This window comes from Selaginella moellendorffii, unplaced genomic scaffold, assembly GCF_000143415.4.
Source record: "Selaginella moellendorffii unplaced genomic scaffold, v1.0 SELMOscaffold_41, whole genome shotgun sequence".
Lineage (NCBI taxonomy): Eukaryota > Viridiplantae > Streptophyta > Lycopodiopsida > Selaginellales > Selaginellaceae > Selaginella > Selaginella moellendorffii.
The window spans coordinates 77,490-93,290 of NW_003314302.1; the positions used below are offsets into that span (position 1 = coordinate 77,490).

At 44.0% G+C, this 15,801-nt stretch overlaps 2 protein-coding genes, 1 long non-coding RNA gene and 1 other non-coding gene across 5 annotated transcripts; 2 read left to right on the forward strand and 2 right to left on the reverse strand.

Annotated features, from left to right (window-relative positions):
- Positions 1 to 4,954: 4,954 nt before the first annotated feature.
- On the reverse strand, positions 4,955 to 5,444 carry LOC9634148. Its single transcript, XR_002993477.1, has 3 exons — positions 5,337 to 5,444; positions 5,227 to 5,277; positions 4,955 to 5,166 (listed from the first exon to the last, which is right to left on the reverse strand). It is a non-coding gene; the product is annotated as an uncharacterized LOC9634148 (long non-coding RNA).
- Positions 5,445 to 8,355: 2,911 nt separating this feature from the next.
- On the forward strand, positions 8,356 to 11,923 carry LOC9634764 (DEAD-box ATP-dependent RNA helicase 28). The gene is made up of 19 exons (XM_024684506.1): positions 8,356 to 8,921; positions 9,013 to 9,168; positions 9,223 to 9,291; positions 9,344 to 9,450; positions 9,501 to 9,579; positions 9,629 to 9,802; positions 9,858 to 10,006; positions 10,062 to 10,157; positions 10,209 to 10,311; positions 10,364 to 10,426; positions 10,479 to 10,540; positions 10,586 to 10,682; positions 10,740 to 10,858; positions 10,904 to 10,946; positions 10,999 to 11,091; positions 11,144 to 11,236; positions 11,293 to 11,385; positions 11,451 to 11,737; positions 11,786 to 11,923. The coding sequence occupies exons 1-19, from the start codon at positions 8,376 to 8,378 to the stop codon at positions 11,805 to 11,807; spliced, it is 2,451 nt and encodes an 816-aa protein (XP_024540274.1). The 5' UTR covers positions 8,356 to 8,375; the 3' UTR covers positions 11,808 to 11,923.
- Positions 11,924 to 11,991: 68 nt separating this feature from the next.
- Positions 11,992 to 12,065, forward strand: TRNAI-AAU. The gene has a single exon. It is a non-coding gene; the product is annotated as a tRNA-Ile (tRNA).
- Positions 12,066 to 12,710: 645 nt separating this feature from the next.
- LOC9634765 lies at positions 12,711 to 15,282 on the reverse strand. Of its 2 annotated transcripts, none has more exons than XM_024684508.1 (11): positions 14,900 to 15,282; positions 14,745 to 14,836; positions 14,578 to 14,680; positions 14,273 to 14,520; positions 14,085 to 14,216; positions 13,902 to 14,024; positions 13,737 to 13,832; positions 13,491 to 13,684; positions 13,280 to 13,433; positions 12,883 to 13,213; positions 12,711 to 12,827 (listed from the first exon to the last, which is right to left on the reverse strand). In XM_024684508.1, exons 1-10 carry the CDS (start codon positions 15,063 to 15,065, stop codon positions 13,004 to 13,006), a joined length of 1,518 nt encoding a protein of 505 aa, XP_024540276.1. In that variant the 5' UTR covers positions 15,066 to 15,282; the 3' UTR covers positions 12,711 to 12,827; positions 12,883 to 13,003. The 2 variants fall into 2 exon arrangements, with proteins under 2 accessions (XP_024540276.1, XP_024540277.1); XM_024684509.1 differs by having other exon boundaries at positions 12,770 to 12,827; positions 12,954 to 13,213.
- Between the last annotated feature and the right edge of the window lie 519 nt (positions 15,283 to 15,801).

The following is a 15,801-nucleotide window of genomic DNA, read 5'->3' on the forward strand; positions in this document are numbered from 1 at the left end:
GATTTTATTATTCACTCTATGGAGTTTGATAATTTTCTTTTGAGGAAACATATTTATAGCTACTTCCTCAATTTTTCTTTGAAAGTGGAATATAATATTTGTTGTTTTGATACTATTCCAATTTAATTTTCAATATAACTAATCAAAACAATGCTTAATGGATATTCTGGTTCCCTCTTAGGTATATTCAGTTCTTATTAGTTAATACCTCAGAAGATTTCTTAGGTGCAATTTTACTTTATAGAGCATGGTTAAGAGTAGAATCAAGCCAAAAGATGATGTGAATAAAAAAAAGGGACACCAAGAATAACAAAGTGTTAGAGATGAGGCCTCAAAAAGAAATATCAAAACTACTTACAATCTCTTGCTTCGTATGTTATTTTGTTGCAAGTGTTGCAACAATCATTCTTCTTTTTCTTCTGAACTTGTCCAACTTGCTACTATTGCCCTGATCATTTGTTAGTCCTAGTTTCCTACATTGTGACAAATCATTTCCTCTTTTTTAGGAAGGGTGCCAATTCTTTCTCATTCAAGCTCTTACTTGAGAAAACCCTCCAAAACTGTGAAATCGGCTATGATCTAGCCAAAAGTGTTGCTAGAACTCAAATGATGTAACCTTACAAGTTGCATTGGTCCACTAAACCCCTTGAAGAAAGTTGTGATTAACTTGTCATCATCAAACTCTTTTATTTGAATTGCATTCATCTTCTTAGCAATATCTATGAGAAATTAATTATGGATTCTATCTCACTCTGTTTGCAACTGTTCAACTATAATTTGAGTTCCAAAAATTTTACTCTGCTTGTTATACCAAGGATCATACATAGAGCATCCTAATTTTCCTTTGCTAATTAGTCAATATTGGTCTTTTTACCTTAGCATTTCAAGCCTTGGCATTGCCCAAGCTCCCACATTTGCCATACATGTAAGCAATCATGTTGGTGAGGTATCAATTCGGCCAATATTTACTCCCTAGGATCTGCACATGGATTCTCCAAATCTCTAGCCTCATAGCCCTTGGATGTTGTCCATGTGGACAGTCAAATGGATTCTAAATTTTCTTTTGCATTCTAAATCCAATGAGAGGTGCTGAAACTATATTTTATATTTTCCCAGTGTTCATGGCTTTGTGGTTATAGCATGCATGCCGTAATGTTCTGTTGTGTAAGGTTGTTGGGTTTGATTCCTATTTGCCTCATCTTTTAATTAAGGACTGTATTTATTCATAGGAAATAAATGAAAAAACATTGGTACACTACTGTCAATTCTATTGCTCAACTGAGCGTCTAGATACTCTTAAGCATATGAAAAAAGGAGATCAAAGCAAAGGTTAATTTTGTGATAGTTGGCAAACATACATCCAAACCATTAATTAATTTAGCTATTTTGCCTTATATAAATCCTAAGAAAATGCTCATCTTGCCATACATGGCAATGGTTATGGATATTATGTCATTGCTAAAGTTGGAAGAGGATAGAATTTCTCCAGCAAGTTCGATAGATGTTAGCTATTTGATTATATTTATCATTTTTATGTATTATTTTCTCACTCACAACTTTTATTCTATAGATTTGGGGTGCTAAAAGTGGGAATGTTGTTTTGAGCTTCTAAATGAAGCTTTATGAATATGAAACTCAATTAATGCTCCCTCTCTGGTAAAAAACAAATTCACTGCACTTTGACACTCATAAAACTAGTGCTATTATTAGATATAGAAGTTGAGTTTAGCATTAAGATTGATAATTTAGTTAGTAGATTTCTTAGTTTTCTCTTTTTCCATAGTTTTTAGCTATTGTCTTCATTTCATATCCAAAACAAAGATCACAATGAGAATAACTATTAACATATATCAATACCTCTTCCAAAAGTGACTATCACAGTTGTGGTGGAATAATTTTCTTCTGTTAATACAAGTTCTTCCACTTTGCATATTCTTGGACTTGGAAAACATGAGTTAGAGGTAGACTTGTATGTTGCTTTTGGTCTTATTTGCTTTTTAAAAACTTGGATTTTCTCTAGCTTTAATCTAGGTCTTTCTATCGAGATAATTTGCCTAAAACTTTAGAAGTTCTAGTAGGGGTAATAATAAAAGAACTTGACGTGAAGCTAGTTTTCCTATTAGAATACACCTCAAGCCATAAGAACAACTCACTATACATTACAATGCATGGATAGGGATGATAATAGTGACAACAATGGTGCATCATCAAATACCTAAAGCAATAAAGCCTTGCATTTAAAAGATTATGTTAGAGCAAGAATATATGTTAAGCTATATCACTCTTTGTTTTGCATTCAACTTAGGCCTAATCTCAAGTTCCATGCTACTCTAGTTGGTGGGGTACCCACTTCCTCACATTAAGCCACCAAGTTTATGAACCTCCCAAAGAGATTATCTCAAATAAAAATTTGAGATTTATGGAGAAGTTTTGGGGTATATTGTTTTAATTGTTATCAAGTTGAAGTTTAGTACAATTTATCATTCTCAAACAAATGGGTGAACTAAATGGCACAGGTTAAGGATTATTTATGGTACTATGTCATGGTAGACCAATGTAACTAAATTGAGCATTTGAACAAAGCAAAAATCTGTAATAATAACATATTTCACAATGCTATTAATTTTTCTCTATAGGAGATGTTACAAGGGAATGCTCATAAAGTTCCTTAACAAATCATTGAGTCCTTAAACTTATGTAGAGTAATTATGCCAAGATTGGTCTAAGGTTACTAAGGCAATGGGCAAAGCTCAAAATAGGTAACAATATGATAAAGATAAGCATTATTGGGATGTACTGTATCAAGTGGGAGACCAAGTTTGGTTATCTTTATGAAATTTGAATATTAAAGGATCTTTAGTTTTTACTAAAATATGCTAGTCCCTATTAGGTACTCAAGCAAATAGATGATATATTTTATTAGTCAAATCTTCTAAAAGAGACAAGTTTACATGATATGTTTCATGTTAGTTTATTAGCCCTATATCATGAGAATTCTAACTACTCTATAGAAGTTTGTCTAGCACCACAAGTTTATGATAGTGAATTTGAGTATGAGGTTGAAGCAATTCTTTTATCTTGCAAAACATGTGATAGTTGAATCAAAGAATATTCAGTTAAGTGGAAAGTTTACCCAACTTGGGAACCTATTAGGAATTTTATATATGCTTATAGAGTATGAAAATTATAATAAAAAGTAGTTTTTATAAACCTTTATAATAAATCTTGCAAATCAATAAAGTAACACATTTCTTTCAATCCAAAGTTTATTTAGTTTATCATATTTGCCAAACACCCTCACTATCATGCCTCATTTGTTAATCTTGTTTTGGTTTATGTGTTATTTATTGCAAGTTCCTAAATCTTCTAATGAGGCATATCTACAAAATGTAGAGAGTGTCCTAGACCATATGATGATGTTCCCACATCCTAATTCATAATCTATTCACCATTCCATATTCATTAAGTTTTTAAATTTGTTATAGAGATTAACTCTTGGGATTGGAGTGAAAGCTCAAAGCAAGAGTTCCTCTAAAGGGGTGAGGGGGCTCCAAATGTATGGTAATGATAATAGTTGGAAGCACAAGCAACTATTTGAGACACTAGTTTGGAAATTATTAGGCTATATCATTCCTTATTTTGTATTCGATTTAAGCCTAAGCCTAAATTCCATACTACTTTAATTGGTGGGGTACCCACCTCCTCAAATTAGGCCATTGGTATGCCAAAATTATGCCAAACACTGTCCGACACTATTTTGCATATAGGAATTAATTATAGAAAGCTAATGCTTGTAGGGGAATTTAAGTGTATACTAGACCCATGTTTTATAGCACAACAAGCTTAAAGTTTGACTTCAAATTCAGATGCATTACATTTATAGTTTGTGTCTCCATCAAATCCTATCTTGAGCTGTAATTGAAAACAAATTAATCTACATTAGGTTCGGCAAGAATTGCTTCCATAGTCTTTATGACAAATGCCATGGCTAAAGAGAAATAAAAGCTAAGACTCATCATATTCTCTTCTTCCTCTATATCAGAATTGGCAAAATAAAAATCTAAATCATAGAAGGCTTTAAGAATTGGTAGTATCACTCATCAATCTTTAGCAATCTATGCTTCTTGTTGATAAGCCCATTAAGTTGCTTATAAATCTAAATACTCTTTATATTGATGCCTAGCCTCTTTTTATATTTGTTAGATTGTCTAGAATAAGATTTCAAACTTCAAACCTTTACTAATCAATTTGAACTCATAAACTAACTAGTTGAATCTTCTATATTAATCCTAGATCGAGTCTTTAAACCAATCAATCACAGTTATAACCTTTGGTTTCTAGGTATTACAACTTTTTTTTTTTCATTAAAAAGTTCGATACTAGCCTTGAGTTCCCTCGAGGTCTAAGAATTGTATCCTTGGCAGCGTCGTGGGGCTGGGTTTTGCTTCGCCCTGGGCGCGATGATAGCCAGGAAGTCAAAGCTCTCGCAAACTCCGATTGACAGGATTTCTCATCGCAGTGTAGTCTCTTGGACTCGGGCTACTCACAGCTGGTTGGCCTTGGATCTCTTAGTCTTTGGCGAAGTCGATTCGAGCAGTAGTGGAGCCGCAGGGGTCAGAGGAATTTGATTCCAGCGAGAAGTCTTTCAGATTTCTGGAAGAACAAACGTTGAGGACTCCAGTGCTCGAGGAGACGTTTCCAAGCGTGTCAGATAGGAACACTCGTAACGGAGACTGAAAGTGACGAACCGGCCCAAATCCAACCTTCGATCATGGTCAGATCGTACCTTCAAACCTTGAAATCACCAAAGATGTTATGTGATACTTTGCCTTTAGAAACAACTTACTGTATTTTTTAGGGTTTTTCACGGCATCATAGGTTGAATGTAAGAAAATATTGTTATTTTCTATATTGATCATTCTAAAATATATTAAATATAAAACAAATTAAAATTTGAATTTTTTAGGCACTGCTCTGGAGAATCCTGTCACTTATCTCGCACCGCAGGTCACGGAGATGTTTCGTGCTGTCGGTCCTGGAAACTAGACTCCACCCTTTTGAAACGCGATCCAGAGAGGACGTCGTAGACTTTGATCCCGTTTTGTGTAACGTTCAACTATCTGGCATGTTGGACACTTCCGTCAACCTCGCTTGCTCCCAAAAGTCCTATGCATTGGCAAACAAGAATTAAGACACACTAAAACATAGCCAGACAAAGCAACTCACAGACGCGAGCTTGTCGTTGATCTCGTGCGGTTTGATGGTTCTCCCCAAGTCCTATCATCCACAAATGAGTATCAACACAAACAACAGGAATTTAACAACGCTCATAGTACCGAAACGAGCCTGTGCACCAATGTTCCGACCTTGCGTTCTCCTGTCACAAGAGCGACTACCTCATCGCTTGCTGCGTGTGTACACACCTCAAGGTCTTGCTGGCTAGCCTCCACCAAGCCGCTTCTTCTGTGAAGGTATGAGCAGTACACCAAGCTCTGGAAAGCCTTGGGATCCGCTGTTCCAAGACTATTTACATCATGGTACCTCTGCCAAGTCGACAGGGTTCGAAGTACTGGATCCGTCACATCCCTGCACAGTGCTACTGTCGCCTTTGCCAAGTGATGCTCCACACTGTATCTAGTTGCATCTACATGCATGATAAAACACCTGTTAGAAACTTTAGAGAACTGAAGTACTGTGGGGTTGGACCTGGAAGCCTCACGCTTGGAAAGTCAGCACTGGAATAAGCTGGCAACCAATCGTCGTAACTGTCCACGCCAAACTCTACAAAATCACTATAGATATCACCACACTTCCAGTACCACAGCTCCTGCAACGCAAGACGTTACTAGCTACATTCAAGGAGACGTAAGAAGTCTCACCTCCACAAGATATATAACCACAAGACTCGCAGCAGATTCGTCCTCGGCAAGCAGCGGCTTGAAAAGGTGGTATCGTCCAGCGACTGCATTGCGGCGTATTTGCTCAGCAAGCTCCATGCTTATACAGCTCGAGTCGCCGGGATCTATGTCTTCCATGCTCACCGCAGCCACAAAGTTGACGAAGCTACTCTCGTACTTGAGCCTTCGAAGAAACTCAGGGACACTCCGCAGCCATATGTCGCACCGGGTGCGAGCTTGCTCGAGGGAGAAAAGCCCATTGCTGCTCAAGGTTGATCGCACCTCTTGCAGGAGCGACGAGTTCTTGCATGGCGGCCATCCCATCCGGGCGTATTCCTCGTTGATCTGGTCCACCATGAGCTTGTGCTTGAACTGGCCCCCGCGGCAGCGCAGCCACGAGTGGAAGAGCCGGGCCATGACCCCTGTTTCACAGTTGAGCTCCAAAATCGACGAGTTGAGCTCCATTTTGGCGAGGAGCATGTCGAAGCCGCTGCTCGTCAAGGGACGACCAACTTGTAGACCCTCGCTCCCCGCGGCCTTTATGTCCTGAGATCCAAACGTGTTAGTGAAAGCTGACAGAAACCAGATTTGGTGCTCTAAGTAACTTGAATGAGCTTCCGGATGAGCGATGCTGGCAGGCTTGCTGTGGCAGTGGCAAATACACTGTCCGCTTGATGTACTGTCCCCATCCGCAACGAAAGCCAGCTCTCCAGTTGCTGGAGACCGGCCGAGGAGAGTGGCTTCATGAGATTCTCCTTGTTCGAGTTGAGAGCGAAAGTCATCGCCAGATCCACTGGCAGCTGATCCGCGAGCTGCGGTGGCAAGGGCAGCTTCATCGGCGGCTGCTCATCTGCATCACCGATCCTCGTTTCGCAGAGGACGTTCTTGAGCACCTCCATGGCTTTAGAGCGCTCGGAACTATTTGCCACCGAGAGCCACGTATAGAAAAGCTGGCAGAGAGGCTCCGTCACGTCGAACACATCGTGGCGGGGAACCTCGACGAGCTCGTGTTGCGGGGAGCTCGCAGAATCGTGATGAAGCTTCAACTGGCGGTGAACCTCGCAAAGCTCTGGATCAAGCGAGAAAGGGAGAGCTTCGCTTTTAAAGCATCACTGGAAATACTTACCTAGAGTGATTGCGTCCAGGTCGACGCTAATGCGCTCATTCTGCCTCACGCGGCCCTACGATCAAGGCTTGGTTTAGATCGATCGAAGAAAGAAAGGAGTTCTTACATAGAGGAAGTGGCTCAGCAAGTGATCGAGTACCCGCCTGTTCCAAAAGCAATCTGTTCCATACCACTCGACCTGGATAGCAGCATCCTCGACATCGGAGTAGCGGCAGAGATCCAGCGCCAGAGCAACGAAAGAAGCGCCGAAAAACTCGAAAGTCCCGGTGGCCACTGACTCCCAAACATCGTAACGCGCCTTGTCGAGAGTGGTGTGACCCCTGGCCGATGATCTGGAGAGCGAGAAGTAGCGGAGCTCGTCCAGGAGGCTTGGATACAGCGCTACGATCCCACAGTGGCGATAGAGAGCATGGACTTGGTCCTGGAATATCCCGCCGCCATAGCCGCGCAGCCACGAGAAGAAGGCGCGAATGACATTGACGTCGGTCCAGAAGAGCTTGCGCCGCTCGCGCTCGCGCCACAGAGCTACCCCATCCTCCATGTTGCCCTAGGGCCGTTGATGCTTTCCAGAGATCGGACGGTCATGTTTAAAATCATAGCACATTGTTATATATCACAAAAGAAATACTCATAAACCCTAAAACAATGGGGCAGTGCGTGGGAAAAACCCCTTCCGCGGTGAGGCAGCACGCGCTAGGTCTGGATTACTGACCGTGCGCTTTCTTTCAGGAGAAATCGAGCTCGACAGAGACGCCACTGGTGCCTCGTATCTTGTGCGGTGACAGAGAGATCGCGCTTGAAAATCCATTGCATGACTGATCGTGATCGAAATCGTTCTTCTTGCTTCTGAGATCTTTCCAGGCGGAGACGAACGCGATAGCGGCTGTATCTCCAGCAGCGTTTCCGGTTGTGGCAGGCATTCCCGTTCAAGCGTTCCCGCTTGAAACTTTGCAAGCTCTTCTTCTGGATCGAAAACTTTTCCAGGCCGAGACTGCAATACTACTGCCTGCATTTCCAAAGGAATCTCCAGTCGTGGCAGCGTCTTCCCTGGTGAGTGAGCTCTAGAAATGCGAACGAGCTCGCTCTGGATTTCTAATGAGATCTTTCCAGGAGGAGACGAACGCGGTAGCAGCTGTATCTCCAACGCCACCTCCAATCTCGAGTCCGCTTGAATGTTTGCTAGCTCTTCTTGCTGATTGAGAGCTTTCTAGGCGGAGACGCTACCGGCGCCTGCATCTCCAACGCCATTGGCATGTTCTTCCGTGGTAAGTGAGCAACCTGAATATATATAGTGCATTGGATAATTCAATGTCGTTCTTAGGGCTCCCTAAGCCCTAAACCCATTTCCAGTGATGAACAAGGGTTTCACTTGGGATGGATTGGACGGCGGCGGTGCTGTGGCCGTGGTGCAATCGCCCTGGGAATTCTCCGGCTACGCAAAGGCTAGCGAGCAGGAGCATCGCGAGCGCAACACCACGTCCATCGATCACAAGATCAAGCAGCGCCTCAATGCGGGTAAGCAGCTTGCTAGGAATCAGGACAGCGACGAGGCAGAGGAGGAACTTCTGGAACGCGCATGGGCCAAAGGCAGAAGCGTTGCTCGGAAGAGAAATAGAGACATTGCCAGTGAGGGGAATATTAGCGATGAAAGCGGTGTAGAGGAGGATGAAGGTGCTCAAGATTCTGATGAAGAGGAGGGAGATGATCTAGACGAGGAAATTGACGAAGATGATATAGAGCAGGATGATGAAGAAGAGGATGTGGACCAGGACGGTGAAGAGGAAAATGACGATGAGCAGCGGGAAGAAGATCGCGGACAAGACTCTACTGACGAAGATGAGAAAGAACAACTTGATCACAGTCAGCGAAAGAAAAGTCTCGATTCGAAAAAAGAGAAGGTATGGGAAAGAGGAAAACCATGCTAACAAGATTTTTATTTTTATTTTTATTTTGTTCTTAATTTGTTTCGTTACTTTTTTTTCTTTGTAGCCTGCAAAAGCCGGGAATACCAACAAAAAGCCGCAGTTTTTTTCTTCTAACCATGGTGCTTCCTTCAACGCATCGTCTTTCATAGAACTCAACGTCTCACGGCCTCTTTTACGGGCTTGCGACGCTCTTGGCTACCGCCAGCCCACTCCTATTCAGGTAAAATGCTGTGATTCACTTTTCATTTTTTCCGTTTTTGATTTTCTTGTTTAGGCAGCTTGCATCCCACTAGCTCTTGCCGGAAGAGACATTTGCGGCAGTGCTGTGACTGGTTCGGGGAAGGTTTGAAGATGAAGTTGTAATCTATTGTTGTAATCTTACACGTTATCTGCAGACGGCGGCATTTGCTTTGCCTATCCTGGAAAGGCTTCTGTTTAGACCCCGACGTATACCGGCTATACGGGTTCTTATCATCACTCCAACGAGGGAGCTGGCAGTACAGTACGAGTTGTAGCTACGCATTTGTCTTTTAACAAACTCTTTCTGTACAGGCTCCATAGCATGATTGAAAAATTGGCACAGTTCACAGATATTAGATGCTCTCTAGTCGTAGGTGGTCTTTCAAGCAAGGTATGAAAGATTGTTTTTATAAGCTTTGCATTCTGCAATGGTTTTGTAGGTACAAGAAGTAGCTCTTCGAACACATCCAGACATTGTAGTTGCCACCCCGGGTCGTATGATTGATCATTTGCGAAATACACAATCCGTTGGCCTCGAAGAACTTGCAATTTTGGTACTGGACGAAGCTGATCGTTTGCTAGAACTCGGTTTTCGAGAAGAAATACACGAGCTGGTAGAGTTTCATTTACATAGTGTGTTTTGCATCTGATTGCGTGGACTATGCATAGGTGAAACTATGTCCTTCCAGACGACAGACAATGCTCTTTTCGGCTACGATGACGGACGAAGTATCTGAATTGATCAAGCTCTCACTGAAAAGTCCAGTCAGGCTGTCAGCCGATCCGTCAACTGAGCGTCCTTCGACGCTCACCGAAGAGTGCGTCCATTAAGTTTGGAAGGAATCTATCTTGACTGTTGTGTTTTTTGCGCAGAGTGATCAGAATCCGGGCTGGGCATGAAGGAGATAAAGAGGCTATAGTACTTTCCCTGTGCTCACGGTCACTTAAGTCGAAAACAATCATTTTCAGGTTCTTAGTGTTCTATCCAATGTAAAGTCTTAACCTTTTCTGTTTTTTCAGTGGCACGAAGGTGGAGGCTCATCGCCTCAAAATACTGTTTGGTCTGTCGGGTTTAAAATCAGCTGAGCTCCATGGGAATCTAACACAAGCTCAACGGCTAGAGGTCTGTGTTTCGTTACGAGCTTTTTATATGACTTGGGGAACTTTTATGCCAGGCATTAGAAGCATTTAGGAAGCAGGAGGTAGACTTTTTGATTGCTACGGATGTGGCTGCTCGTGTAAGTATTACATGGCTTTCACTATGTGCAACGAGCTTAAGTTTGTTTTCAGGGACTCGACATTATAGGCGTTGAATCGGTGATAAACTTAGAGTGTCCCAAGGAAATCAAAACGTAAGCACATCTCTCTGTTTCTATTTGTTATTGAAATCCACGTAGTTATGTTCATCGAGTAGGACGAACTGCTCGAGCTGGGAGACATGGCCGTTCAGTCACTTTGATGACTGAACAAGACCGTCTGCTTTTGAAGGCTGTGGTATGTTGATATGAAGTATACATGTTCACCTTATGAACGTATTGTCTGTCCCTTCAGGCTAAAAGAGCTGGATCCAAACTCCAGAAGCGGGTTGTCGCTGCTACATCCATTGCATCGTGGCGTGAGCGCATTGAAAAGATGGAAGAAGATCTAGTTCAGATACTTCAACAAGAAAGGTTTGTTTGTGTGGATCTGAACCTGACTGACTTTTTTGGCTTCAGGGAAGAGAAGTTTTTGAGGAAAGCGGAGATGGAAGCTAACAAGGTGGTGCACTAGGGACTTGTAACTCTTACCTTGTGTGTCTTTCATTTATCAGGCACAGAACATGATGGACTACGAGGCAGAAATATTTGCGCGGCCCAAAAAGACGTGGTTTCAGTCTCAACAAGACAAAACACGCATTGCCAAGGTATCTCCGGCATCGTATGTTACTGAACCATTATAACAATCTGCTCTAACAGGAAGCCAAGGGGCCAGCGCTGAAAAAGAAGGCTATTAGTGTTGACGAAGGCGAGGAGCTTCAAAAGAAAGAGAAGCGGAAAGCCGAAACAGAGGTAACATACGCGTGGCTATTCTTTCGAGCGTGCCATCTCATGTGTTATCTTGACAGAAAGCCTTACCACGTAAGAAGCGCCGGCGCTTAGAAGCCGCCAGAGAGACGGCAGAGGAAGGCGCTGATGAAGACGAAAACCAGCATAGAAAGGTGAGAGGGAGAGAGAGTTTTCAATATCTAGAGCTAACTAAGATCCGGGGGACTTCTTTCAACAGGGAGGAGGAAAGAAGAACAAGAACAACCCCGGTACATCTCTTGTGGACATCGGCTACAGGCGTGCAAAGGCTGTGAAAGCTGCGGAGAAGGCGAGACAGGAAGGGAGATTTACCCCTAGCAAGAAGAGCTCTGATGACAGGAAGAGGAAGAAGAAGAAAAAGGATCCTGAGGATGAAATGGTGAGATCGTCTAAACCGGAGGCTGGTGCTTCCAGACGTGATGCTACGAACAAGAGGCCCAAGAGAAAACCTGGTGTGTCCAAGCGCTCGTTCAAAAGCAAAGCAAGGTACGGTTTGTTTAACTTTTATGGAAAACTTCAACTTTTATTTTCCAGGTACAAACGACGCCGGAAATAAAACTTGAGTTTAAACTTGTAAGCAAAACATGATCTTGTCGTGGTCAAGCATCTTGCGAAGAAATTTATATTTTTTGTGGAATTAGTGTCAAAATTCTTTTATTGTGAAGCGCTAAACATTTTGTCTATAGATAGTTTACAATTTTCTTTTATAACTGTAAATTAATAACTAATTAAAAATGTAAGGCCTATTAGCTCAGCTGGTCAGAGCGTGGTGCTAATAACGCCAAGGTCGCAGGTTCGAGACCTGCATGGGCCAAATACTTTCAACTCCAGAATGAATATTCGTCCATTTTATCAAATGGAGCTCTTAAAAGGTTGCAAAGAAGGCACGCATAAGCAACCTGCGAGTGACTCGAAACAAGGCCGGCAAGAAAAGCACGTCACTCAGAAAATGCTTTCTTCGAGCTGGAAGAAAAACCGCTCTCGGGATGCTCTCTTGTCCATCAACACCATCGGAAGAACTGGCTCTCTCCTCCACCACCTCCGGATCATCGCTCTCCTCCACGAACAAGCTCATGTAACGATCAATCTCGGAGCTGCTGCTGCTGTTCCTCCCAAAATCACTATCATCCATCGCGGAAGTGACATCATCCTCTTCGTCACTGGAGCTCTGGACTGCCTGCTCGACCTCGTCTCCACTGGAATCTCTTCCTGCCTGCACGACCATCGTCTCCTCGTCTTCACTGGAATCTCGTCCTTCCTGGCGTTCTTTCACTACCACCTCCTCGACTATCACCGGACGAACAGCAAGTTTCTGGAAGTGCCTGTAAGATTTTTCTAGTCCCCCAGATTTTTCCAGTCGGCCACTGCCACTGCCCTGTGACTCCTCGGGATTTTCCACTAGCTGCGGCCTACACTCCTCGAGCAGCAAGCCCAGTCGTCTAAACGACAGCACGCACAGCATCGTGGAGATTATCAGCGGCGAAAAGAAGAGGATGGCGTCGTAGGCGACTCTGAGTAGCAGCAGCGAGAGCCCGGCAGCCGCCAGCCTCTTCCAGTGTCTCTTCTCCATTCGGGCCTGTAGAAAAGAGATTCATCTTAGTGATCAAATAGGAAAACAAACTTGAAGGTACCATTCTTGATTCCCAAGCCAGGTGATGCTGCTGGTCCCCATAGTAGCAAAGAAAAAATTATCTCCACTTACCAGCAAAACCTTTTCTGATATATACAGGTTTGTGTTATTGGTGTTTTTGATCAAGATGCCAGCAGTAGCTCGTAAATCTGTCCGGTGTTTTCCCGGCTTAGCCGCTTGAGGCCATCAAAGCATCTCCTGCCTCCAATAAACTCGTGACGCTTCATGACGTCGTTACTGCTCCCTCTGGCAGCGTACAAGGCTCGAAGCTTATCAGCGTGCTTCGAATCTGTGTTGATTGCTACGTTCAACTCCTGTTCCGACAAAGGCTCCTGCATCGATTTGAATCCAGAATGTGAGGAAGTAGAAAAGTCTTAAAACGAAATACAAGCCCAGACCTGGTAAAACTGATAGATGTTTTCCATTATTTGTTGCCTGGTGAAGCCGTTCTCACAGAAAAATGATCTCGACGACGGTCCCATCTCGGCAAAGCGGTCCACTGGAAACATGACAGTCAAAAAGACTGCATTATAAATTATCTCCTGCCTTTCACTGCAAAGCAAGCCAGTGTAAGAAAGTCGGGCTAAAACGTAGGATGCATTGGCTTACCTTTCAGTGAGAGGACGTGCAAACAAATCACTCTCTGATCCCGACGTGTTCCCATTATCAGGAGCATCGAAGAACTCGTCACTGGGAGAAATTTCGGCGTAAACCTTTGCTGCTGAAGGACAATCCGTAACAGACCAGCACAGGCCATCTAAAAGTGTGGCTCCAGTGATTGGGCGTGGCAATGTCCGACATGGCTGAAAACGTAACACAACACATTAGAGATATCCATCTAGAAAGCTTCCCTGCCTGTTTACGTTGTCCTCTGCGCCTCCTTACGCCTTCTTTCGCGTTCTTAACGAGCTCCTCACGTTCTGTTTGAAGAGACTTAACCGCGTCTTCATTCTGCCAGACACCACTGAAATTCAGTAAAAAAAAACTCAAACTTGGAGAGAAGATGACAGCAAAACAAACCTGCAACGAGCTTTTACTTTGCAAAAGATCAGCCACAAAAGCCAAGTGCCGTGCTAGATCTGTCGATAGTTGCACCATGCGCTGCAGCGCATGCTCTTTGAGACTCTTCAACAACCATAATGGCTGACAAAAGAAAAAGACATTAGAGAGCTCGGCAGAACAATGGACCGAAGCTGTACCCACAGTGACTAGATTACATGTTGACCCCGTATAAGTTAGAAAAGAGTCCCTTTCACAGACAACATGCGTAACATCGGAACCACTGTACCAGTTGTCAGCAAAAGTCGCACCTTCTTTGCTTGCTCCAGCGACCACCTGTTCCAAGACAGTCACATCTGAGAGACTGACAATTGATTCCTTGTGATTGTTACCTTCGCTTGCACGTCCTCAGAAAGACACGGATCCAGGTAAAGCGTGAAGCCTCTCAAGAGAAGACCACGCTTGCTCTCGGCATTTGGAGACTCCGCCAGGGACTTCACTGAGATGTCCCCGGATTTGCTTTCTTCGAATCTGCTGGGCAAGCAAGCGTGTTCGCCATCGAAAAGTCCCTGTTCCGGAGAAATCACGGCGTTGAAAAAGGAATTCTTTGACACAGCGTACAAAGATTCGTCCAGACGTTCTGCAAAAACAACGACACTGTCTGACACATCCGCAAGAAAAAAAATAAAATTCATACCATTTAGCTTAGCTGAGTTGATAAACCATGCCAAAGTCACGACGAACAATCCACGTTTTACCCCGTGCTTCAAAGCATGCTCAAACTTTCGTCCAACAAAGCTGTGCGAGGAGTCAAGGAAAGAGCTAGAAAAAACAAAGCGAGAAACCAAAGAAAATGGTGGATATCTGGACGACCAGGTGTGTACACTGAGGATGTAGATCCGGACTGTACACTCCACCCATTCTCTCGGTGGCATCTTGGACTTGAGCTCGAACTTCTATGAGGGAAAAATCACCACATTTTATCAGCCAAGGAGAAGATCCTAGCTAGAAAAGCATACCTTTGGACAGACCAGTGACACAGATGATCAATCCTCTAAACGGTCCATTCGCGAGAGGAGTTCTCGGGACTCGATACACCGCCGGCGAGGGCGACGACAATCCAGGAACAAATTGCAGGCTCCGGCATCCTCCACTGTGAACAACATGCCCCCTCTCCTTCGTCATACCGCCTCTCAGCCGCGAAGAAACATGATCCAAAACCCCTCCGCTGCTACAGCGCGTTCGAGAGCAAGAGATCACACACCTAGATCAGCTCCCGCGACGCCACTGCCGGATTGAGAAGCGACAAAGCAATCTCAATCGACTCCTGCATTTCCAAGAATCACGGGCCGCCAGCGCGCCACTCTGTGTGATCGGACAAAAAATCCCTGCGCCAGGGGAGAAAAAGGGTAGAGCCCTAAAATGCCCCGTGAGCTGGAGCCCATCCTCGCCGTCCATACAGTCAACGCGCGGGGGCGTGCCACGTGTCAGGTCCTGGGGATCGTATCCGTCGGATTTGGCCACGCACACATATAGACTTGGATCGCAAGCCACCTCATTGGGGATTCTCCCGGCCTTAAAATAATCAGTCTTATTTGGAGCTAATTTAGTGCCAAATATAGCACCAAAAGCCTTGGTGTGATGGTGAAGGCCGCGCGGCAGCACCGCGACAAGCACGGGCCGGATTAACTTGTTATTTTCGCCCTAGGTAAAACTCTCTCGTCGAGCGCTAGCTTTTTCACCTCCATTCTTCTTCCCCAATTCCTTGCCTTCTACCATGGGTTTCTCTAGCAATGGGGGTGGTGGCGGCGGCTTCGATGGTGGTAGCGGCGTTGAGGAAGAGAAATGTAGCGCTCCATGGCTGGCATTGACCGCGCCCGTTGACAATGCGGCCCAGGTCAGCGCCGCTGGGTCAAATGTG